At 45.6% G+C, this 25,842-nt stretch overlaps 1 protein-coding gene across 1 annotated transcript; it reads right to left on the minus strand.

Annotated features, from left to right (window-relative positions):
* Window positions 1-1,680: 1,680 nt before the first annotated feature.
* On the minus strand, window positions 1,681-25,513 carry LOC140207569 (NACHT, LRR and PYD domains-containing protein 3-like). Its single transcript, XM_072276115.1, has 11 exons — window positions 25,507-25,513; window positions 21,289-21,381; window positions 19,937-20,103; window positions 18,841-19,012; window positions 18,691-18,741; window positions 7,515-9,252; window positions 3,261-3,347; window positions 2,935-3,105; window positions 2,609-2,779; window positions 2,286-2,453; window positions 1,681-2,133 (listed from the first exon to the last, which is right to left on the minus strand). The coding sequence occupies exons 2-11, from the start codon at window positions 21,347-21,349 to the stop codon at window positions 2,046-2,048; spliced, it is 2,874 nt and encodes a 957-aa protein (XP_072132216.1). The 5' UTR covers window positions 21,350-21,381; window positions 25,507-25,513; the 3' UTR covers window positions 1,681-2,045.
* Between the last annotated feature and the right edge of the window lie 329 nt (window positions 25,514-25,842).

Genomic DNA, 25,842 nt, shown 5'->3' on the forward strand with positions numbered 1-25,842 from the left:
ACCCCCAAAACCGTGTGCTTTAAGTTTGCACACTAATCTCCTGTGTGGGACCTTGTCAAAAGCCTTTTGAAAATCCAAATATACCACATCCACTGGTTCTCCCCTATCCACTCTACTAGTTACATCCTCAAGAATTTTTTTGAGATTCGTCAGACATGATTTTCCTTTCACAAATCCATGCTGACTTTGTCCGATCATTTCACCGCTTTCCAAATGTGCTGTTATCACATCTTTGATAACTGTCTCTAGCAGTTTCCACACCACCAATGTTAGGCTAACTGGTCTATAATTCCCTGGTTTCTCTCTCCCTCCTTTTTTTAAAAAGTGGGGTTACATTAGCCACCCTCCAATCCTCAGGAACTAGTCCAGAATCTAACGAGTTTTGAAAAATTATCACTAATGCATCCACTATTTCTTGGGCTACTTCCTTAAGCACTCTAGGATGCAGACCATCTGGCCCTGGGGATTTATCTGCCTTCAATCCCTTCAATTTACCTAACACCACTTCCCTACAAACATGTATTTCGCTCAGTTCCTCCATCTCACTGGACCCTCTGTCCCCTACTATTTCTGGAAGATTATTTATGTCCTCCTTAGTGAAGACAGAAGATGGGATGGTGGGGAGGGAGCTTCAATCTGTTTCTATCTCCTGTAGTGTTTGGCGGGACGGTGAGCAGGGAGTTTCACTCCGTCTCTGATGCGGGGAGTATGTGATGGGACGGTGTGAAAGCAGCTTCACTCTGTGTCTGAGCCGGTCTGTATGTGATGGGACGGTGTGGAGGGAGTTTCGCTGTGTCTAATCCCCAAAGCGTGTGATTGGACGGTGTGGCGGGAGCTTCACTGTGTGTCTGATTTGGGGATGTGTGTTGGGACAGTGTAGAGGGAGCTCCACTCTGTTTCTGCAGCCGGGATTGTTTGATGATATGGGGCGGAGGGAGCTTCACTGTTATTGACGCTGGCGTTGTGTGATGGCACGGCGTGATGTCATTGTGTGATGTCACGGTGTGGAGGGAGATCACCCCATGTTGATCGCTTCTGTTCCATTCCCCATCCCTCTCTTCTTCGCGACCTTTGTGGATACAGGTCAGATGTTATACAGTCTATGAACTTCCAATCTCTTTTGTCGTTTTTTGTCTGCCAGAGCACGGAGAGCGCGCAGGAAGATGGGGGCAGAAGAGTGCGAGTATCTGGGGTGCGAGTAGGGGATGGTCAGCCTGGATGGGGATGAGGAGTGAGGAGATCCTGGGAAGCAGATATTATCGGACTGACATCCCCCAGACTAGAGCTGAGACGCTGCTGTACCAGTGTGAGGAGCTCAGGCCCATTATTGCAGTTAACCGGGTGCGGGGGGCAGCAGTAGCTCCAGGTCACTGTTTCTCCTCTAATGAGACTCAAGTCCGACACCAAGGCAGGAAGTTACAGCGGTTTATTGATTTCATCAGGACAAATGTAAATTAAACAATCTGTCAGCTGCTGCCGTGCGGGAATGAATAAGCTGCTCCCGATTCACTCACAGTCAAACACAATTAACTGACCGGCGACAACGAGTGACAGGTTGAACAGTCAGTACCGTTTCTCACCGTCACTCTGCATTGGGGAACCGATGATTATTAATTCATTCAGGGCAGCGTCCGATTTCGCTGCAGGTCCAGGAGCAGGACTGAGGAATTTGTCTATTTAACATTATTATATCGGCCAACCTGTCGAATTCACCGTCTTCAGCAAAGGGAGCAAAATAAAATTCTCTCCCCGGATAATGCAACCTGCGACGATGATGTATCAGACTGAGCCCTGCCTCCGGGCTCTTCCTGTCTGTGTAATTCCCCGGGATCTCACAAAGCCAAACATCCGGCAGAAGCAGGGCCGCTGGACGGAAGGAGGACGAATTACGTCACTGCGGGACCGCCTCTGACGTCCCAAGGTGGTTGGAGGGGGTCAGGGTCCGTTGCCATTTTTGGGAACTAAACCTGGACCGCGGCCGTTAAAGGGGAGGGTGGAGAATCACGCTACATATCCCCATCCCGCGAGTGGGGATGTTCACATATTCAGATGTTCACTGTCAGTCCGGGTCTGGGTTCCAGCAGAGACCTCAGTTTCTTCTGCCCAGTCCAGCTGAACAGGTTCCCCACCAGCCTGAAACAGATGGAAAAATAAAGATGAAACGGACTGATTGCACAACTGTGTCAATAACAAGAGACTGGAGTTAATGTTTCAACAATACTCACCGAAAAATATCACAAGAAAACACGCCGATGTATTTTATTACATTTAATATAAACACTCACACGATCTGCTTCAGACTCGGGAGGGTCATTATGAGGCGGCTGAGAGCGGGGACAGATCGGTCCTTCAGCGAGTTGGATCCCAGGTTCAGCTTCGTCAGTGATGGGATTATACTGAGATCGGAGACGAGAACTTCGGTACCAGAATCTGTGAGACCGACATCGTTCAGCCTGGAGATAAGAGAGATTGAGGGTGAAGGACACAGAGAGGCAGGAGACGGTACAAATTTCCAGTGTTTATCAGTAACAAAATTATTGATCATATTAGCATTCAGTGACATACATACAGTGACTGTAAACACAACCTCCCACAATCTGGTACTGACCACAGTTTCTGTATTTTACACTCCGGGTTCCTCAAAACCGCAAACACCAATTTCACTCCTGAATCTCCCAGGTTATTGATACTCAGGTCCAGTTCCCTCACAGATTGGTTTGTACTGAGAGCGGAGACGAGATCCTGGACACCAGAATCTGTGAGACCGACATCCCACAGCCTGGAGATAAGAGAGAGTGAGGGTGAAGGACACAGAAAGACAGGAGACAGTACAAATCCCCAGTGTTTATCAGTAGCACAATTACTGATCACATTAATGTTCAGTGTCAGACACTCAATGACTGTAAACACAATCTCCCACAGTCTGGTACTTACCGCAGTTTCTGTATTTTACACCCTGGGTTCCTCAGAGCTGCAGACACCAGTTTCATTCCTGAAGTTCCCAGTTCATTATGACTCAGATTCAGCTCTGTCAGTGATAGGTTTGCACTGAGAGCTGAGACGAGATCCTCGGCACCAGAATCTGTGAGACCGACTTTATTCAGCCTGGAGATGAGAGAGAGTGAGGGTGAAGGACACAGAGAGACAGGAGACGGTACAAATCCCCAGTGTTTATCAGTAGCACAATTACTGATCTCATTAATGTTCAGTGTCAGACACCCAGTGACTGTAAACACAATCTCACACAGTCTGGTACTTACCCCAGTTTCTGTATTTTACAGTCCGGGATCCTCAGAGCCGCAAAGACCAGTTTCACTCCTGAATCTCCCAGTTTATTCTCCCCAAGGCTAAACAGAAAAAGGCGAATTGATGAACAAGATGAATCAAACCGTGGGTCTGAGGGAATTTATCTCACTCGGATATTTCAGGAAACATAAAACCTTTCAATAAATCACTGATCGCAGTTCCCATCACTGTCAATGTCCTTCGCTGCCCAGCTCCAGGGTATTCACCGAATGTTAGTAATTTCGTCTGTCGGTGTGACCCTGCAAACTCCACATATTCTGTCCCATTCTCCAACGGCGAGATAAGTGTTCCTGAGATGTGAGAGGGTCGTCAGGGGCAGGGTTGAAGGATGGAAGGAAGTCCCTCAGTGAGGAAGGGCTGTGGATGGGAAAGTGTCAGTGGGAGATGGTGGAAGAGACTCACCCGAGGAAAAGGGATAGGAAGACAAACCTACAGCAGGGGGGGGTGCCGAGAAAGAGAAATCCCACTGGGAGAATGTGGGTGGGAGTGAGAAGCCCACCCACCTGACGACACCGATGGGAAAAGATCACCGTGCAAGACGAGGAGGCACAAATAGATTGCGCAGGAGGGGTGGTCTGAACTGAGTCAATCGGGAGAGGAGATGTCCACATGGGGCCTGAGTATCTGATAGTGAGCAAAGTCACACCGGTGAGAGTCATACCAGGTGAAGGACAGGGGAGGACAATGTAAAGCATAGGAATACAGAAGAAACGGCACAATACAGGCCCCTAGGCGCACGTTGTTGTGCAGAACATGTACTTGCTTTAGAAATTACCCCTGGATACCCACAGCCCTCTTGAAAGACACTATTGAATCCACATTTTCCACCGTCGCCAGCAGCCCATTCCACGCACTCACCACTCTCTGAGTAAAAACCTTACCCCTGGCATCTCCTCTGAACCTACTTCCAAGCAACTTAAAACTGCGCCCTCTCGTGTTAGCTATTTCAGCCCTGGGAAATAGCTTCTGATTATCCGAACGATCAATGCTTCGCATAATCCTATACATCTCCATCAGGTCACCGCTCATCCTCCGTCGCTCCAAGGGGAGAAGACCAAAGTCACTCAACCTATTTTCAGAAGATATGCTCCCCAATCCAAGAAACATCCTTATAAATCTCCTCTGCACCGCTTCTATAGTTCCCACATCCTTACTGTAGTGAAGTGAGCAGAACTGATCACAGTACTCCAAGTTGGGTCTGACCAGGGTCCTATATAGCTGTAAGATTACCTTTCGGCTCTTAAACTTAATCATATGATTTATGAAGGCCAATGCACCGTATGCTTTCTCAACCACAGAGTCAACCTGTGCAGCAGCTTTGAGTGCCCTATGGAGTAGGACCCCAAAATATCTCTGATGCTCAACACTGCCAAGAGTCTTACCATTAATACTATAAATCTGCCGTCATAATTGACCTAACAAACAGAAGCAAATTATTCATTAGTACCTCCGTTATCCCCTCCGGTTCCATACACACTTTTCCACTGCCAGACTTGATTGGTCCTATTATCCCACGTCTTATCCTCTTGCTCTTCACGTACTTGAGGAATGCCTTGGGGGTTTCCTTAATTCTGCTCGCCAAGGCCTTCTCTTGGCCCCTTCTGGCTTTCCTAATTTCATTCTTAAGTTTCTTTCTGCTAGCCTTGGAGTCCCGTCTTCAGCAAAGGGAGTTAGTGTTAGAGATGGAGTTCCTTCTTGAACTCTATCATTACCTAATTTTTTGAACCTTTCGTAAGCTTTACTTTTCTGCTTGACTAGATTGTCAACAGCCTTTGTACACCACGGTTCGTCTACCCTACGATCCTTGCCCTGTGTCATTAGAAAGTACCTACTTAGAACCCCACGCAAATATCCCCTGAACATTTGCCAGATTTCTGCCGTACATTTACCTGAGAACATCTTTTCCTAATTTATGCTTCCAAGTTCCTACCTGATAGCATCATATTTCCCCATACTTCAATTAAACGCTTTCCTAACTTGTCTGTTCCGATACCTCTTCAATGCTATGGTAAAGGAGATAGAATTACGATCTCTATCTCCACAGTGCTCTCTCACTGAGAGACCTGACACCTGAACAGGTTCATCTCCCAATACCAGATCAAGTACAGCCTCTTCTCTTGCAGGCTTATCTACATATTGTGTCAAGAAACATTGCTGAACACAACTAACAAACTCCACCTCATCTAAACCCCTCGCTCTGGGGAGATTCCAATCAATATGTGGGAAATTAAAATCTCCCACCATGACAACACTGTTATTATTGCACCTTTCCAGAATTTGTCTCCCTGCCTGCTCGTCGACGTCCCTGTTACTATTGGATGGTCTATAAAAGCACCTAGTAGGGTTACTGACCCCTTCTTATTTCTAACTTCCCCCCACAGAGACTCCGTGGACAACCCCTCAATGACTTCCTCCTTTTCTGCAGCCGCTTTGTTGATAATGATTCTTGCATTAAAGTATGCACATGTCAAACCATCAATCTGAGCGCTTCGCTTCTCTATCGCGTGCCTATTCTCCCTCACACACTACCTACAAACTTTCTCTATTTGTGAGCCAACCGCTCCTTCCTCCGTCTCTTCAGTTTGGTTCGCACCCCCAGTAGTTCTAGTTTAAACTCTCCCCTATAGCCTTAGCAAAACTGCCTGCCAGGATATTGGTCCCCTCGGTATTCAAGTGCAACCCGTCCTTTTTTGTACAGGTCACACCTGCCCCAGAAGAGGTCCCAATGATCCAGAAATTTGAATCCCTGCCCCCTGCTCCAATCCCTCAGCCACACATTTATCCTCCACCTCATTCTATTCGTATACTCACTGACACGTGGCACAGAAAGTGATCCCGAGATTACTACCTTTGAGGTCCTGCTTCTCAACTTCCTTCCTACTCTCCGAAGTCCGTCTCTTCTCTTATCCTCCCTGTGTCATTGGTACCAATATGTACCACAACGTCTGGCTTTTCACCTTCCCACTTCAGGACATCGTGTACGTGATCAGAAACACTCCGGACCCTGGCACCTGGGAGGCAAACTACCATCTGTGTTTCTTTGCTGCGTCCAGAGAATCGCCTGTCTGATCCCCTAACTATCGAGTCCCCTAACACTGCTGCCAATCTCTTCCGTTCCCTACCCTTCTGAGCCACAGAGCCAGACTCTGTGCCAGAGGCGCGGCCACTGTTGATTATCACAGGTATGACGTCCCCACCCCCCAACCGCACTCAAACAGGACTACTTACTGTCAATGGTGACAGCCACAGGGGTACTTTTTATTGTCTGACTCGTGCCTTTCCCTCTCCTGACTCTTCCACGGCCCCAGTGTGAGTACTTGCCTATAACTCCTCTCTATCACCTCCTCACTCTCCCTGACCAGACAAAGGTCATCGAGCTGCATCTCCAGTTTCTGAACCCGGTCCCTAAGGAGCTGCAGCTCGACGCACCTGGCGCAGATGTGGCCGTCCGGGAAGCCGGGAGTCTCCCGCACTTCCCACATCTGACACCCAGTACAGAACACCGGCCTCACACACGTACTTCCTGTTTCTATTCTGCACAAGTAGCTTACCTCGTCACCACCCGTTGTTGCCTAAGCCCCGTTGAGCCAAAGCCCTCCAACTCTGTCTCCCTTTACTCCAATACCCGCTTTATAAAATCTTCTTTTTAAATCCTTTCCGCCGGTCTAACTCGCTGACGTCCAAGTGCTTGGGCAGTCGTGCCTTGATTTAACTGCTACGGTAAAAATTGTGTTCATTTACATCCTTCCTGCCGCTGTAACTCGCTGACGTCCACGCACTTGCATAATCGTCCCTCGATCTCACAGAGGCATTTCTTTCCTTATCACTGGGACAGTCTGCTGACTGTCTCTTGTCCCTCACCAGTGAAGCTCTGACCCACCTGCTGCAGTCAGGGTTGGTCTGGGCGTCAGGAATAGTGAGGTGGAACATTGTCAATGGACGTGTCGCAGGCAGCGAGAAACACGGCCGTTCCTGTGATATACCACCATTAAACCAATGGCCGTTTTTCACTGACCTCATAGAGTCTCCAACATCCCTTCACGAGAAACAACAGAACCCTTCCGTCCTTCGGGAATTACTGCAATATCCCTGGAAATTTGTCACAATTCTTATCAATCTGACTTACTACAGCTTTCCCAAATTTCTTTACATTGAAACAACATAATTGAACAGTTTCACGGTTAATAGTAAGAGATAAATCAAGTTACCTCAACTCCTGGCACTTGTACAACCCCGGTCCGAGCCGCTGGACTCCTTCACACTGAATATGGCAGCCAACCAAGTCGAGGTGTTTTATTGTACCACAGTTCCCGATGACATGAGACAGGACCGCGCAGTCAATCGGGGTCAGTGTCATTCCACGGAATGAAAGTATTTCCACTGATCCCAGCGTATCCTGAGCCAGCCCACGATTCTGTGACTCAAACAGGTAGTGCAATGTGTTCAGGAGGCTCCTTTTACCAGCTTCACTCTCTGTGTTTCCACTCTGGCGTTCAACCTCCTCCTTCACCCAGTCAATCACCTGGCAGGTTGATTGATGAGGAAATGGACCCAGAAACTCTTCTAGGCCTCGAGCTGTCATTGGGGAGGAGAGACCAGCAACAAAGCGGAGAAATACCTCAAATCGCCCATCTGCCATGCTGTGGGCTTTTGTGAGGAATTTGAGGATATCCCCGGGATGTGGATTCAGGAATTGTGCGACTGCAGCTACAAACTCCTGGATGGTGAGGTGTGGGAATGTGTACACCACGCTCCGGGCAGAATCCCCTCGTTCCAAAAGCTGCATCTGGAACCCGGACAGGAACTGAGAAGGCTGCAGATTGCAGTTGATCAAATCTCCATTTGTAAACAGAATTTTCTTCTCGGACACTCCTCTGAAGGCCATCTGACCAACCCTGAGTAACACATCACGCGGGTTCTCAATCTCACTGCCATGGTTTTTCAGGATGTTGTAAATATAGTAGGAATACAATTGGGTGATGGTCTTGGGAACTCGCTGCAGGTCCCTGTCACATTTTGTGAAGAAGGGGCCCAGTACAAGAACGAGGATGCAGCAGTAGGCGGGGTTGTAGCTCATGGTGTACAAAATCTCGTTCTCCTCCACGTGTTTAAAAACAGCTTCTGCTACTGTCTGATCTTCAAAATGCCTATTGAAATATTCCTTCCGTTCCTCACCAGAAAATCCCAGTATTTCAGCCCAGAAACTGATCTTAGCCTTTTCCAATAAATGCAACGCAGTGGGGCGAGTGGTCACCAGCACTGAACACCCTGGGAGCAGCTTGTGCTGGATTAAACTGTACACAATGTCAGACACCTTGCACCGAAATTCAGGATCAGTGCATGTGTACTGCGGTTCTGTGTCTCTCCGACTATCAGCAAAATCAATTTTGTCCTTGAACTCATCGAAACCATCGAAAGTAAACAGCAATCCCTTTGGGTTCTTCCAGACTTCACTCACTAAATTCCCAAAGTAAGGATACTGATCCAGAATCAGTTCTCTCAGGTTTATTCTGCAGTTAATGGAGTTTAAATATCGGAATTTGAAACTGAAGACAAACTGGAATTGTTGGTATAGTTTCCCTGTGGCCCAGTCATAAACAATCTTTTGCACCATTGTTGTTTTCCCAATCCCGGCGACTCCAGCCACTGCTGTTGAACTCCCAGATTTGCATTTACTCCGGGAAAAGCTGCTCTGAAACAATTGCTCAGTCCGGATTTTTTCTTCTTCTCTGCGAAACTGTTTCTCTCTCCACTCCTCGTGGTCTCTGCCTCTTGCTAGCAGTTCATGTTCCGAAGGTCTCCGATCTCGAACAGTAGAAATGACCGTGAGCTCAGCATATCGATCAACCAGCTGGAAAAACTTCACCTTCTCCCTCATCAGGATCGTGTTCACTCGCAGTGTTTCAGTTTGTGCCCGCAGAGTCTCCTTGTGTTTCTGTTGAAAATCTTCCATGGGAACAGATAGTGATCAATCTGTTAGATGCCTTAACTCAGAACTCAGTATCTGCGTACACAAGTGTTAGCTCAAAGCTATTGCATTAAATAAATTCATCAATGTAAGTTCGTACATTGAGGTAAATTAGATTGACAGACCCCAGACGGGACAGAAAGTCGTGGTCTAGATAAACACCACATCATCATGTTTCCACACTAACTATGCTGTGAAGTTGAGTATTTCCCTGGTAATTTACTGACCCCGACTGTCCCGTACTGGACAAACTCCCACTACTGCCACACCCCTATCATTGCTGTTTTGGAAGAACTGTGAAAGCCCAGTGTTGATGTAGCGTGTGGAGATAGAGAAAAGGATAGTGGGCATTCTGTCAAAGGAACAGGTCGAGGAATCACAGTTCACCCATCCCCTCTCATCGCCACTGATTCAAAGTACAAAGCATATTTGTTGCTCAGTACGTGTACTGTGGGTGGGGAGCTGAAGTAGAAAATGTGACTGTCTTGTTCAGGAAAATGAGACAGTCAAAATTTTGACACAGAACGCAGACAATTCCCCACTTCCATCATCACAGATGCCGCTCAGCTCACTGAGTTCCTCCAGAAAATGGTTTAAGTCGGCAGATATGCAGTCTCATGTCTCTTAAAGAGTCTGTGTTGCAAATAATTAGCAGATTCAAGATATCAAATGTAAAGGGGAAGGAAATAATTATTATTCCCGATCTGATGTAGCACAAGAACTCAGATAAAGAACGCAATGATAAACACAATAAATATAAACACATACGATACAGGGGTCACTCTGAACTCAGGTGGTTCTGAAGGGAAAATTTTAGAACCGTGCTGGTGGTGGGGTGGGGGTCGTTAGATGTGGAGGGGTGGCTTAGTCTTTCGAGACGTTGATCAGCCTTACTGCTTGAGGAAAGTAACTGATTTTGTTCTTTTTTAATCTTTGTATTAGTTGTCAAGTTCATAAATATAATAACAATAGTGATATAGAGAGATTGTAATTACATAATAAACATATACAAGAGAATAAACATATAATAAACATATACAAGAGAAACTACAAATAGCACAAGTGTAATGAGACCATAAGACCACAAGACAAAGGAGCAGAAGTCGGCCATTCGGCCCATCGAGTCTGCTCCGCCATTTTATCATGAGCTGATCCATTCTCCCATTTAGTCCCACTCCCCCGCCTTCTCACCAAAATAATCTTCCAAGCTCTTTATATAATTAATCATGAAGAAAAAAGAAATAAAAAGAAACTGGTATCACAAAGAGAAATCCCAAACAAACAAAAAGGCTAAGAAAAAGGCACTAAATTATTAGACCCCCCCCCCAAAAAAAAACAAACGGAGCAAAACAAGGTTGAACCAATATATTAGATCAAATACATTCATTCATATCGTCAACTCCGCTCCTCTATTCATATATTCTAAATTAATAAAAAGGATTAGGAAAAGGTCAAACTACATCATATGAAAATGTTGAATAAATGGCTTCCAGGTTTCTTCAAATTTAACCGAAGGATCAAAAATGACACTTCTGATTGTTTTTTTCTAAATTTAAACATGATATAATTTGGGAAAGCCATTGAGATGTAGTAGGGAGACGAGTCTCTTTCCAATTGAATAAAATGGATCTTCTGACCATTAATGTAACAAATGCGATTATCCGACAATCTGAAGAGGATAAAGAGCTATGTTCCATCATTGTCAAACCAAAAATTGCCGTAATAGGATGGGGTTGTAAATCAAAGCGCAAAACTCTTGAAATGATATCAAAAATGTATTTCCAAAAATTTTCCAAGAGAGGGCAAGACCAGAACATATGAGTCAAAGAAGCCACCTCCCAGTGATATCTGTCACAATTAGGATTTATATGGGAGTAAGAACGAGCTAGTTTATCTTTAGACTTGTGGGCCCTATGCACTACCTTAAATGTATCAGCGTATGTTTAGCACATATAGAGGAAGAGCTAACTAATTGAAACATTTTCTCTATAGGTAAGTGAAGTTAAAGTTCCCTTTCCCATTCATTTTTAATTCTATCAGATACATCTGGCTGTATTTTCATAATAATATCAGAAATAGTTCCTATTAATCGCTTCTGATAAGGATTTAAAACTTATTTTTTCCCGTGATTTCAGCTCAGTATGAAATCGGAAAGGTAGGCAGAGTGGTATATAAAAAGTTTGTTATTTGTAAATATCTAAAAAGAAAAGGATCTGGGCAAGTTATATTTATTAGACAACTGTTCAAAAGACATGAAACAGTTATTCAAAAATAAATCACGGAAACATGTTATACCCCTTATTTTCCATATCAAAAAGCCTTTATCCATAACAGAGAGTTGGAAAAAATAGACATAATAGGGCTTGATAATATAAATTAGTTCAAACCAAAAAAAACAAAAAAACAAAATTGGAATTATATTCGTAATGTGTGTTTAATTATTGGATTAACCATTTGTTCATTCAATTTAGAAAACACAAAGGGAAGTGAAGTTCCTGAAATAGAAACGAATGAAAACCCTCGTACAGAGTGACCTTCAAGGTTTACCCATTGTGGACTTGGAATTATATCCCAATCCTACGTCCAAAATATTGAATATTGAATATTATTTGCCCAGCAACAGAATCTTATTTTCGGCAGTGCTAAACAACCATCATGGACTTCATGGACTTCTGTAAATATTTTTTACTATACCTAGGATTTTTATTCTGCCTTATATAAGAGGAAATAGAATCAATATTATCAAATATAAAGATTTAGAAATAAAAATTGGTACCGCATGAAATACATATAAAAATGAAGGTAAAATAATCATTTTAATGGCATATACTTGGCCAATCAGTGATAGAGACAATGGGGACCATTCAGCAAGCAATTGTTTAACCTGACTAATTAAAGGTAAAAAAAAATGAGCTTGAATAAGTCCTTATGCCTCTTAGCAATTTTATCCCCAAATAAGTGGAATAGTCAGTAATCAATCTAAATGGTGAACATCTATAAATGGGAGCCTGAATTTTTAATGGAAAAAGTTCACTCTTACTAAGATTCAATTTGTAACCAGAAAAACTACTAAACTGACCAAGCAGAGATAATACTGCCGGAATGGATTTCTCAGGTTTAGAAATATATAATATATCATCATCAAACTTGCCAACCCACCCTTCTACCTCCACATCCACGTCGCTAATAAAAATCACGAAAAGTAGAGGTCCCAGAGCAGATCCTTGTGGGACACCACTAGTCACAATCCTCCAATCGGAATGTACTCCCTCCACCACCACCCTCTGCCTTCTGCAGGCAAACCAATTCTGAATCCACCTGGCCAAACTTCCCTGGATTCCATGCCTTCTAACTTTCTGAATAAGCCTACCGTGTGGAACCTTGTCAAACGCCTTACTAAAATCCATATAGATCACATCCACTGCACTACCCTAATCTATATGCCTGGTCACCGCCTCAAAGAACTCTATCAGGCCTGTTAGACACGATCTGCCCTTCACAAAGCCATGCTGACTTTCCCTGATCAGACCATGATTCTCTAAATGCTTATAGATCCTATCTCTGAGAATCTTTTCCAACAGCCTTCCCACCACAGACGTAAGGCTGACTGGTCTATAATTACCCGGACTATCCCTACTACCTTTTTTGAACAAGGGGACGACATTCGCCTCCCTCCAATCCTCCGGTATCATTCCCGTGGACAATGAGGATATAAAGATCCTAGCCAGAGGCTCAGCAATCTCTTCTCTCGCCTCGTGGAGCAGCCTGGGGAATACTCCGTCAGGCCCCGGGGACTTATCCGTCCTAATATATTTTAACAACTCCAGCACCTCCTCTCCCTTAATATCAGCATCCTCCGGAGCATCAACCTCGCTCATATTGTCCTCACCATCATCAAGTTCCCTCTCATTGGTGAATACATATTGCGTCAGTGCTTGAACTCCCCAGTATGTCCTCTCTGAGTGCAGCTTTGAAATTCCCCAGATCAGTAAATAAACCTCTCCAACTGTATTACCTCATCTCTCAAATCTGATATATCACAACTCTGGAATATCGAGCAGCCAATTCTGTCTCTCTCAATCAAGTTCTTATAAAGGCAACAACATCACATGTCCATGTGCTGATTCACTCTCAAGGTCCAAGTACCTGACCCATAACACTCTCTCCACTGAACTAACCAGTTCAGACTCAACCATTACATCATGTTAACTTGTCCGGCCCTGCCGGCCGGCCTTACAATGAGGATTATTAGCCTAACCTTTCTTCAACCCTTCTTGTCAGGAGATAGTGTAGCTGGACAAGTGTTTGGAGTGTCATTTGTAGAGTATTCTGGAAATAGAGACCAGCTCTCTCAGTTATGGAAAGAGGTGGCGATGCCCCGAGTATTGAGGTCCTGAATTAGGGGAAGACAGATTTCAATGTAAGACGAGATCGGATGAAGTGTGGGAACAGTTACTTGCAGCTACACGACACCTGATGGCAGACTTTTAAAAGGATCTGGGACATTACGGTCTATTAGGACCCTGGCGGGTATGTACAGGATTTCACGAGTTTGAAGTGCATGTGAGGTGTGTGCGGGATCTCACAACGTGTGCAGACACTGCCACTGGTTTATGAAGTCTCGCAATGTGTTCGGACCCTGCCAGGATGTGCGCTGCCTCACAGTACATCAGGACACTGCCAGAGGGTGTGGAGTCTCATAGTGTGTCAAGAAGCTGGCAGGGGCGTGTGGGGTCTCATAGCGTGTTAGGACCCTGTCAGCAGTTTGTAGAGTCTCACAGTGTGTTAGGACCCTGCCAGCAGTTTGTAGAGTCTCACAGTGTGTCAGGACTCTGCCAGGGGTGTGTAAAGTCTGACACAGTGTCAGGGCCCTGCCATGGGTGTGTGGGATCTAAAGGTGTGCAAGATCCTGCCAGCAGTGTGTGGTGCTTCCCAACATCTCAGGGCCTGAAAAAAACAATAAGGGGAGTTTAGAAAGAACGAAGGAGAGAAGCTGAGAGAAAGGACGGCAAGGCTACTAAGCTCGAGCTTGCTGCCTGTGCCACGCGATAGTCCGGACAGGGACACAATGAGGTGGCAGATACATTCGTGTCCGAAGAATTGGAGCTGGGGCAAGGATTCGGATTTGCGAATATTAAGGACCTCTTCTGCGGCAGTTGAGAACATTTCAAAATAGATGGGTTGCACTTAAATCCTAGGGGTGCCAATACTCTTGCGGACAAGTTTACTCAAGCTGTTGGGAATGCTTTAAACTAATATGGCAGGAGGATGGGAACCAGTATGATATAATTGAGAATGAGCCAGCGGGTTTACAAGTAGATGATGGGTGTAACATGAATGCAAGAAAGTTACCCATGTCTGGGTAACACAGAGAGTTAAATTGTACCACAGAGGCAAAATTCAAAAGGGTGAAGAATGCAGGACTGAAGGTGCCGTATTTAAATACGGGTAGCTTTCGGAATAGGGTGGGTGAACCCGTGACGCCACTAGACGAATTGGTGGGCATCACTGCGTCATGCCTGAAAGAAGACCATAGTTGGGAGATTATTATCGAAATATATACTTTGTATGGAACGAACAGGCAGGAAGGCATATGTGGTGATGTGGCTCTGTTAGTAAGAGATGGAATTACATCTTTAGAAAAGGATGACATAGGGTCAGAGAATGTTGTATTTTTGTGGGCGGTGTTAAGAAATCGCAATGGTTAAAAACCCATTGTGGGAATCATATATCTAAGCCTCCAAATAGTAACCACGATGTGGGGCTGAAATTACAAAGGGAGCTGGAAAAGGCACGTTATAAGGTTAATGACATAATTGTAATGGGGACTTGCATATGCAAGGAGATTGTGAAATCAGGTTGGTGTCGGATCGCAAGAGCGGGAATTTGTTAAATGCCTACGAGATATCTTTTTTAGAGCAGCTTGTGCTTGAGCCCGCTCGGGGAAAGTCTGTCTTATTTCGGGTTTTTCCAACAGGCCAGATATTATTTGGGAGCTTAACGTAAAAGAACCCTTAGGGGACAGTGATCATAATATGATTGAATTCATACTGCAATTTGAATTGTATTGTATTGAATTGAATTTATTTCTTACATCCTTCACATACATGAGGAGTTAAAATCTTGATGTTACGTCTCCATCTAAATGTGCAATGTGCGATCATAGTAATTTATAATAAGTTTTAATGAATGTAACTGTCAATATAATATAGAGTACACTCAAGTCAGCGTGTGTTCATCAGTCTGTTGGCCTGGTGGAAGAAGCTGTACTGGAGCCTATTGGTCCTGGCTTTTATGCTGTGGTACAGGTTCCCAGATAGTAGCAGCTGGAATAGACTGTGGTTGGGATGGCTTGGGTCCCCAGTGATCCTACGGGCAGTTTTTACACATCTTTCCTTGTAAGTATCCTGAATCACTGGAAGTTCACAACTACAGATGCGCTGGGCTGTCCACACCACTCTCTGCAGTGTTCTGCGATTAGGCAGGTACAGTTCTCATACCGGGCAGTGATGCAACCTGTCAGAATGCTCTCTATTTTGCCTCTGTAGAAGGATCTTAGGATTTGAGGGCCCATAGCAAACTTCCTCAACCGTCTGAGGTGAAAGAGGCGCTGTTGTGTGTCCAGTCCACGTGATGTCCTCGGTGATGTGGATCCCGAGGAACCTGAAGCTATTTACCTTCTCAAACCCAGATCCATTGTGTCAATAGCGGTTACCCCGTCTCCATTCCCCCTGTAATCCATAACCAGCTCCTTTGTTTTTTGCGACATTGAGGAGGAGGTTGTTTTCTGGACACCACTGTGTCAGATAGATGACTTCTTCGCTGTCGACCACCTCGTTATTGTTTGAGATTAGGCCAATCAATGTAGTATCGTAGAAAATTTAATTATCAGCTTGGAACTGTGGGTGGCGATACAGTCATGGTCACACAGGGCGTAAAGGAGGGGACTTCGTACGCAGACCTGTGAGGCTCCTGCGTTGAAGTTCAAAGGGTCGGAGATGAGGGAGCGCACACTTACAACCTGCTGGCGATCTGAGAGGATGTCCAGGATCCAGCTGCATAAAGCCAGGGTCAAGAACAAGGTGTTTAAGCTTCTTGTCGAGCCTGGATGGAACTATTTTGTTGAATGCTGAAGGAGAATGCTGAAATGTTTGAGAAGGAGAAGCATACCTCACTTGTATCTGTATTGTAATGGAATAAAAGGAATTACAGATTCATGAGAGAGCACCTTGCACCGGAGGGTTGAAGGAGGACACTGCCGCGAATGATTGCAGAGCAGAGATGGCTGGAGTACATGGGAATAATTCACAAGGCACAGGATAGATATGTGCCACAGAGGAATAAGTTCTCAAATGATAACTGGTAACCGTGGCTAACAAAGAGAGCCATTTCTTAGAGGAAAGAACAAGCAGGGTGAACAAGAGAGGCAGTGGATGAGAAGGCGTTTGATGAAGTGCAAACATGAGGCTAATGAACAAGATAAAGCTGGTAGAATGATCAAAACAGTGGTATATGGAATAAAGTGTTGGAAATTTTATGACAATGCATTTTTGGTAAAAAAGGACAGTAGTGCTAACTATTATCAAAATGAAGAAAAGGTTCAAACATCAGCGGTGCAGACTGAGTCTGTGGTAAAGAAGGCAAATGCGTGTCTTCTTTACCACCGAAGGGTCCAGGCAACTGTGTGTCTGGACGCTGTCAGGAGTGTGTGGAGTCTTACCGTGTGTCAGCACCCTGTTAGGTGTGTGTATGGGGTCTCACAGTGAGTCAGGACCTTTTCAAGTGTGTGTGAGGTCTCACAGTGTGTCAGGACCCTCTTAGGGGTGTGTGGAGACTCACAGTGTGTCAGGACCCTGCAAGGGGTGTGTGGGGTCTCACAGATGTCAGGACCCTATCAGGTGTGTGTGTGTGGGGTCTGAGAGTCTGTCAGGAACCTGCCAGGAGTGTGGGCGTCTCACAGCGTGTCTCAACATGCTGTGAATGTGTCGGCTCTCTACTTAACGTATTCGGTGAAATACGGATCGTAGGAAAGCATTGAATGTTGGAATAGTTAATTTAGACAATGTGACAGTGGGAAAAATGTTGTTCTTCAATAATCAGGGATAGAATCTGTTTCGGCGGTGGGAATTTCACTGCTGGGTCTGTTTCGTCGGAAGAGTGAAGAACAAGTTTGCAGGCAATTTGTAGAGATTTACCAAATCCATGGTGCCGGTAAACTGAGAGGTTTTATTGCCTGAATGCGGACTGGAAAAGCATTAACAAAGGTGACAGAGACGGGAGCAATTTGTAAACTTCCTGAATCATCTCTCTCTGGTCCCAAATGAAAATTAACGTCTTTGGAATTTGTTCTTGGAAATGAGAGGGGCTGAACCAGGGTTCTGACCGAGATTTCTTATGTTTCTGTTCAAGAGCTTCGAATAATCAGATAAAATATGGGCTGATGCAATATCAATAAGTTTTGTGATATCCCTTTCCTTCTCTCTTTCCTCTGTTAAATGTGGAGCTGTGTGATACAACACAGACAGCGATGGTGAAGCCTTACAACACGATGTGCTTACGGACGTAGTGAGCTTCTCATTCGCACGGTCACAATTTAATGAATTTTTATATTATTTATAGATATATTCAGTTCTTTCCACCTTCCTTGCCACAATCTCAAAATACCCGGTTTCTCTGTCTTAATTCCCATCTCTTATCCTTCCACAGTGCCCACCAGAAAAAAACCGGCACACATGAATTTCAGCTTTTGCTGACTGAGCTGAGGATTTTGTCTCCCATTTCATCCTCACTAGCCTTGTCTTCTAAGGGACTTCCCAGGATTGTGGAGTTGGAAATTACACTGGATAGCTGTAGCAGTGTTTGCACTAAGGTAGTGCAGATGTGAACAGAGTGGGGTTCATATGCTGCTCTGGGGGTGAACAGACTACTTGAGGTGTAATCTGCTTTTCTCATTAAATGAATGCTCTCATTGTTATTCTGTGACGAGAACCTCAATGGACCCCCAACTCTTAAAATGATGACCCGTACCATCTGAGGGAATTTAGAAAAGTGATTTAGGATGAGGGCTGTTCCGGATGGTGGGTAGCTGTAGGAAAATGATTTCACCATTTGCAGTGAAGAAATTTATCTGGTTTTCGCTCCTCCAGAGTGTCCTCTTCTCCACTCTGACCCCGGAGGAGGGACATGTCATTGCAAGCCCCAAAGAGGTGTGATCCATTTCTGAAAACTTCCCAAATCTCTGAGTTGTTCCTCATACAGTCCCATGAAAACCCTTCGTCCAGCAAACATTTTCCATGCGTCTCACTGTGCACTGTGTCACGGTGCCAACACCTAACTAGGTAAATATCTGTGACTCAGCAACGATATGACCCGACACAATATCAACCATTGATGGAAACAAACTTTTCTTCGCTTACCTTTCAGGTCTCTGGGCATCATTGGTACGGGTCGATTGACCGGAACACAACCTGTTCAGATTTAAACAATATGAGGAGTAGAAATCTGTAAAATCATTTAGTGTCTTGTGTTTGAATCCAAAATTAAATCAATCTCTAATATTGTCTCACCATGTTTTTGAATTTCTTTCAGTATTTTGTCCAACTTTGGGACACCATTCCGCATTTCCACAAAGGTTTCCCACATCACCCTCCGAGCGCGGGAGCCTTTCTCCATCACCAGGCTCAGGAGGAGTTTAGAACTGTCCGCCCGCTCTCCCTTGTCAGCGAGATCCGAGATTTTCTGTGAAGAATAATAGTGAACATATTGGGGACTGACAGATTCACACAGAGAATGAGAATTAAATGATGTGCTCTGTAATGGGATCACACTGAGCAGTCACCCGGACGGGTGCTGATCGTGTCTGTTCATGGACTGCACATTCTGAGTGCAGAGCACACGGGGAGACATTCACCGTGAACCTGGTCCACCAGTCAATGAGATCCTGGCTGGTCTGTGACCGCTCCATTGATGTGGCTCCAAATACATAAATAATTCGTCACCGGATTTCACGGTATAAAATAGAAATAAGAAAATATCGATCACAGATGAAGGAAAAAAAGAAAAAAAACTGAGGTGGTTTTGAACACCGTGTGCAGTCTCAGAGAAGTTGCAGCAAAGATGACGTGATTCATCTCCTCAATCCACCAGCGTCTAACATGACAGCGGATTGCCAGCTGACAGCCTTTCCTATGGCTTTTCCAGCGCAGGTTTATTCAGTGATTACACATTACAACATGGCAGTATTCCCAAATCGACACTGTCTGCAGTTGCAGATGGTAACACAAACATCTCCACGCAGAACAGAACACACTCGAGCTCCTGTGACAATCATTGATGATGACCCTCTTCTCACTGATATCCATCCTATACGCTCCACGGTCTTCCCAAACCGAAACTTCCTGTCATATTTCCATTTCATATCCTTTACTATAACCGCTTGCAGATTTTTTTCTTCCCGCTCCCCTTGCTTTGAACACTGCACAGCCGCCTGGAGTATTTTCACCCGTTTCTATCACTGATCCAGATTCACAATTTGAGATTGCAATTACAGTATTTATTTTCAAGTTGTTCTTTTATCTGCGTTAATACCTGATGAGTCAGAATCTCAACACGCATCAGTCCTGTGATGTGCGAAACTTCAAACCCATTCTCCCTCTCACTCACCCGATGTTCCTCTCCACTGAACTGATTCTCGGCCGTTAACGCCAGGCTCAGCCCGTACACCCCTCCTTCCATCGCCTGCTCAAGCCTGTCCCGGTAGAAATCCGTCAGCTGCAGCAGCTGGAAATCGTCCCAGCCTGCCAGAAGCCCGGTGATCACTGAGCTCGGACCTGTGAAGGAAAATGCAGAAAATTAAAGGCATTACTGACCCCATATTAGGCAGCAACTTTCTCTCTGGAACCTAAAGATGGAGGGACAAACACAGTCCGAAATATAAATAGGGCCGGGGGAGAAGGGGAGAGGCTAGAGAATGTGGGATAATAGAGACGGTGGGGGATAGATGGAAGGGGGCTGGTTAGTGGGGAGAATAATAGAGGGAAGTGAGTTGAATAGAGTGAGGGGGAAAGGGAGTGGATGGGAGAGAGGGGGTTGGGGAATGGAGAGGGAGGGGAGCAGAGAGGGAGGCGGAGGGGAGAATGGGGGGAGAAAGAGGGAGGGGCTGGGGATAAGGGAGGAGACGGAGGAGAGTGGGAGGCCAGTGCGAGGTGGGGAGAAAAAGGAGAGGGGGAGAGAGGAGAAAGGGAGAGGGAAGGGGTGAGAGAGGAGATGGGGGGAGGGCGAGCTCCATCTGTTGAAGGCTGTGATCTTTCCTGTCCCCTGAACTATACGGTCTCTATTTGGGACCTGTACTTGGAAAGGACTGTGCTTATTCCTGAGAATATATTAACCCATCACCATCACTCTCCTGGTACTGCCCATCACCACCGTTTTGCTTTGGTCAGATTCTGGTGCTCTGCCTGGCTGGTCAACCCGTTCCTCGAAAAATCTGTGGAATATCTCACAAAATGCTGCAAGAACTCAGCAGGTCAGGCAGCATCTATGGAGGAGAATAAACAATCAACGTTTCCGGCTAAGGTCCCCCAGCGGGACTGAGATGAAGCGGTCAGAAATTCTAGATACTGACCCATTCCTTTCTAGTCCTTATTGTCAATTGTTTATTCCTCTCTGCAGATGCTGCCTGACGTGCTGAGTTCCGTCAACATTTTGTATGTCTTTGTGGAGCTCATAACTTCCAGCATCTAGAGACTGTCTTTTGTGCAGGAACGCCCCATTGTTTTAATGTGCATCACAATATACTTGAAGGAGCATGAATCAGACAGTACATGTACCCAGTCCACGCGTGACTGTGCTTCGCCAACCTTCCCCACCGCCGCCATGAGCTATTCTCTCTCTCTCTCCTAATCTCCTAATCTCTGCTCAGTCTATTCGCAAATATTTTGTGCATTGTGATACTGAATTAAAACCAGACACAGAGTAGTTTTAATATTTATCAATTAAAATACTTCGCAACATACCCGTGTCCTTTCCTGATGCTGACGTCATTGGAATTCCTTCTGTACCCTCCCCCTTATTCATTCTGAGGACAGGTGTAGTCAGATTATGGTGCTCTGTAACAAACAAAGTTTACAATATGGTCAGACTTTGAATGAAGTGTAAAGAAAGATGCCCTTTTATTTTTAAACAGAACGGCACACTTCCAAACATCTTCGGCCTATCCACCGAACACGTGATCTTCCTGCAGCCATCCACACACTGTCACACAATGTCCATTTCCACTGTATCTATGGATTGTACACAGTGCCGTGATTGTCCGGGATGTCTACTCGCAATGCCAATATCCGTTCTATCCATGAACGCTACAGCGGGCCGGGATCTCCCGAGGTATCTATTCTCCATATTGTAGTCGATTCCGTTTTAGAAAGCAGTCTTGTGTCCTGGACCTATCATGGTCCCGTCTGGCTGCCCCCCAACACCCCATCCCGCTCCTATCTCCTTGATTCTGCCTTAATTCCAGTCGTTAGATTCCCAATTACTACTAGTTCACTTAATTACAGCACACCTGGTTTCCATCAGAGTCTGCAGGATAACAACTCTGGCATCACAACCACGGGTCGCCAGTTCGCTCGTCGATTCCCGTCTGGTAACCTCGTCTCCCGATCACTTAGGAACTTTAGTTCTAAATTCAGCCCCAGTTTCTGGATATTCTACGAAAACCTCGTCTCCGGGTCAAGACTCCCCTGGTTATCTGTTCCATGGTCGCGGCTGTGCGGGCACCTCTCAACCCTATCTCTGTGTCTGCGTCCTGCACTTGGGTTCGCCCCCAGTCACTCCTTGTAACAGAACGAACTGTCCAAGAATGAACCCAGCGAACACAAAACCCCTGCAACAGGCTCTCGCCAGCCAGCCTACCCTACTGTGCCTACACTATCAACAGGCCCTCGCCAGCCAGCCTACACTATCAACGGCTCAGAGACGTCACAGAGAGTCTCCGTGCCCTGTCCGAGAATGTAAAGAAGGTCAGTGAGCAGGTCTACCGAGTATCCTCTTACTCCGTCCCTTCCAAGAACCCAGTCTGACAACCCCGCACAGCCTGGGATGGCAACGCCTGGAGGGTCGGCAACATGATCACCAAGAGAGCCGCACGTACCCGAACCGGAACCCTACGCTGGGGGCATAGGAAATGCCGGTGGAAAACACTCCCATCGGCCACCTGTTGGATTACGTCGTCCCCTAATTGTCCCTAGTCGTCCTTGGTCTCACGTAGCATTGGATTTTCTCACGGGATTACTCCCTTCACATGGGAACACCGCCGCACTCACCATGGTGGGCCGTTTTTCCAAGACTGTGCACTTTGTAGCCCTCCCTAAACTCTCTTCTGCTCAGGACACTGCAGACCCTCTCGTCCACCACTTCTTCCGCACTCCCGCAATTCCTTCGGACATTATCTCCGACCAGGGCCCCAATTCGTTTCGCAAATCTGGAGATCCTTTTCTCGAGCCCTGGGTGCCTCAGTGTCCGGAGTGAAACGCAGAGATGAAAGTACAGAATACTGTGTGTGTGGGGTGGGGGGTGATGTAGGAAAGGAGGAAAGAATGGGGCTAGATCTTAATAATTATCAAGGGACCGAGAGACGCGCTACCCGCTCACTGTTATTCCGGGTACAGACTCCCCATCGCTCTCACGCATCAGCTGTTCAGATCACCAAGTGAGTTACACGTTCCATCAACAAACCCAGATAGGGAACAGAATTAACGCACAATGTTGAGTGAAAGTCCTTAAACAATGTATTGTTTGCTATCAGTTCAACCACATACAGTGGCCTGCAAAAGTTCGTGCACCCCAGGTCAAAATTTCTGTTACTGTGAATAGCTAAGCAAGTAAAAGAAGAACTGATTTATAAAAGGCACAAAGTTAAATATGACACATTTATTTAGTATTTTAAGCAAGAAAACTTTTTTTTTCTAAATTTCTTTCTTTTACAGTTTCAAAACAACAAAAAAGGGAAAGGACCTGAAGCAAAAGTTTGGGCACCCAGCACGGCAGTAGTTAATGATACCCCCTTTGGCAAGTATCATACCTTGTAAACGTTTTTTTGTAGCCAGCTAAGAGTCTTTCTATTCTTGTTTGGAGGATTTTCGCCCACTCTTCCTTGCAAAAGGCTTCTAGTTCTGTGAGATTCTTGGGCCGTCTTGCATGCACTGCTCTTTTGAGGTCTATCCTCAGATTTTCGATGATCTTTAGGTCAGAGGACTGTGAGGGCCATGGCAAAACCTTCAGCTTGCTCCTCCTGAGATAGTCAATTGTGGATTTCGAGGTGTGTTTACGTTCATTTTCCTGTTGTAGAAGCCATCGTCTTTCATCTTCGGCTATTTTACAGATGGTGTGATGTTTGCTTCCAGAATTTGCTAGTATTTAATTGAATTATTTCTTCCCTCTACCAGTGAAATCTTCCCCGTGCCACTGGCTGCAACACAAGCCCAAAGCATGATCGATCCACCCCTGTGCTTAACATTTGGAGAAGTGTTCTTTTCATGAAATTATGCATTCTTTTTTCTTCAAACATACCTTTCCTCATTGCGTCCAGAAAAGTTCCATTTTAACTTCATTAGTCCTCAGGACTTGTTTCCAAACTGTATAAGGGTTGTTCAGATGTTCCTTTGAACCTTTTGAATAGAATGTTTTTCTATTCAACCTGCGTGGACAGTTCAGTCTGAGATGAGGTCTATATTGACATTTTCTGGCACCAGTGGGAGCTAAATAACTCGCACGTCACTTGACGACAGTTGTCTTACAGAGGACGGGCGCGCAAGGTTTCCCAAATCGTCTCAGAGTGAGCCCGGGAGCGCGAGAGTAACAAACTCCGCAAGAGGGCGCGTGTTGGGCGGTGTCCTGGTGCAGGAGAGCCCCAGGGAGTCTACGGCAGGATTAAGAGGGAACGGGGAGCCTGCCTATCCGTCCACTACCGTGCTGTTCGTCTCACAGAGTTAGTCATAAATTCGATCCCCTAACGCAGCTGGGGCACATAATTAACGCACAGATCTGCATGTAAATAATTTATTGGTTTAATGTTTGTTTTCAGTTCAACCGTAAAAATAAAATCATATCTCCCTTCGCATGCAGTCATTATACCAGCTTACACTGATAAAACTGTCAGAGCTTTTCTAGTCAATACACTAACACGCATAACTGGACCAGGCGGCCCCTCGAATCTGCTGCTGTATATAAGGAGATCCTGTCTGATCAGATCTAGAATTTCATTACGTACTCCGCCATGTCCATCCCCGTAATACTTCAATCCCACAGTTTATCAACAATCAAAGACTTTGCTTCCACTAGCCATTGAGGAAAAGATCTCAAAACACCCACAATCGACACAGGAACAATAGAAGTATTCGTCTGAAATAACAAATTCTGAAAACGTAACAGGTGATTATTGTACAAATCACGCACTCTTGCTTTGAAACAGGTAGCCATTGCTCTTATTCCTTACTTTACCTGTGGAAAATGTCAATCGTAAAAATTGGAAGCAGTAGAGACAATTGGTTGTTCAGAAATAATGATCCGACATAAATACCAGAAGCTGAATTACTCTCACCTCAATTCCAATAGAATATTCTGAGTGGGGCAATTGTTTGCCTTTCCTTACAAATAACCCTGCCCACTACCGCACACTGATCTCTTGTAACCATGGCAACACACTCAATGCAGGAGGAATTGTATTGAATACAATATTAAACTTCTTTCACACTTGAATGGCAGTGTTTTGTCCCTGTTCTGAGGAAGGTGCGCGGACAGGAAGCTGCTGTACGCTTAAATCTGAGCTCGGGCTGTCACTAAACAATAACCCGCATCTTTCAAATCCATCAATGACCTGGCCTCTTCCCTTTCCATTCCAGCCCCGATGAAGGGTCTCGGTGCGAAACGTTGACTGTTTATTCCCATCCGTAGATGCTGCAGACTCTGAGCTCAGGGTCTATGTGTGAGCAGCTTCCTGTCCGCACACACTCCCCGGAACAGGGAGCAGCCGTTCTGACGTTCTCCAACCGGTTCGACAAAACACTGTCATTCAAGTGTGAAGACACTTTAATATTGTTTTTAACCCTTTCTGCATCACTACCGATATGAAAGATGCATTCTTCCACCCTGGAGAGTATTTGTGGTCCCGATCCCGACCAAAGCCTAACTTCGCTGTAAGCGCTGAATAATTGTAAAGAATCATAGACAACACTTACTGTCCCTCTGATGTTGTAACCGGACGGCGTTCAGTGCGGTCCCGGGAAATCACAGTCTGACGTTCCGAGTGAACGATAATGGTCCTGCACCGGTGTGCTCACTCTGCACGTCTGAGCTGAGTCTGAGCTGTTGCTTACGGCGGCCGCTCGGCTATAAAGTGACCGTCGGCTGATTACAGATGAACAGGGCCGGGTGAGCTGGAGTAAAGTAGGACCGCCGCAGTCCGGCTCACACTAACTCTCACCAGCCCGGGATAGGACCGGCAGCAGGAAGAAGCGGGATTGGGACAAATGAAGCAACGGTAAACAGGAAAGAAAACAGGCTGAGTTAACCTT

This window comes from Mobula birostris, chromosome 13, assembly GCF_030028105.1.
Source record: "Mobula birostris isolate sMobBir1 chromosome 13, sMobBir1.hap1, whole genome shotgun sequence".
Classification (NCBI taxonomy): domain Eukaryota; kingdom Metazoa; phylum Chordata; class Chondrichthyes; order Myliobatiformes; family Myliobatidae; genus Mobula; species Mobula birostris.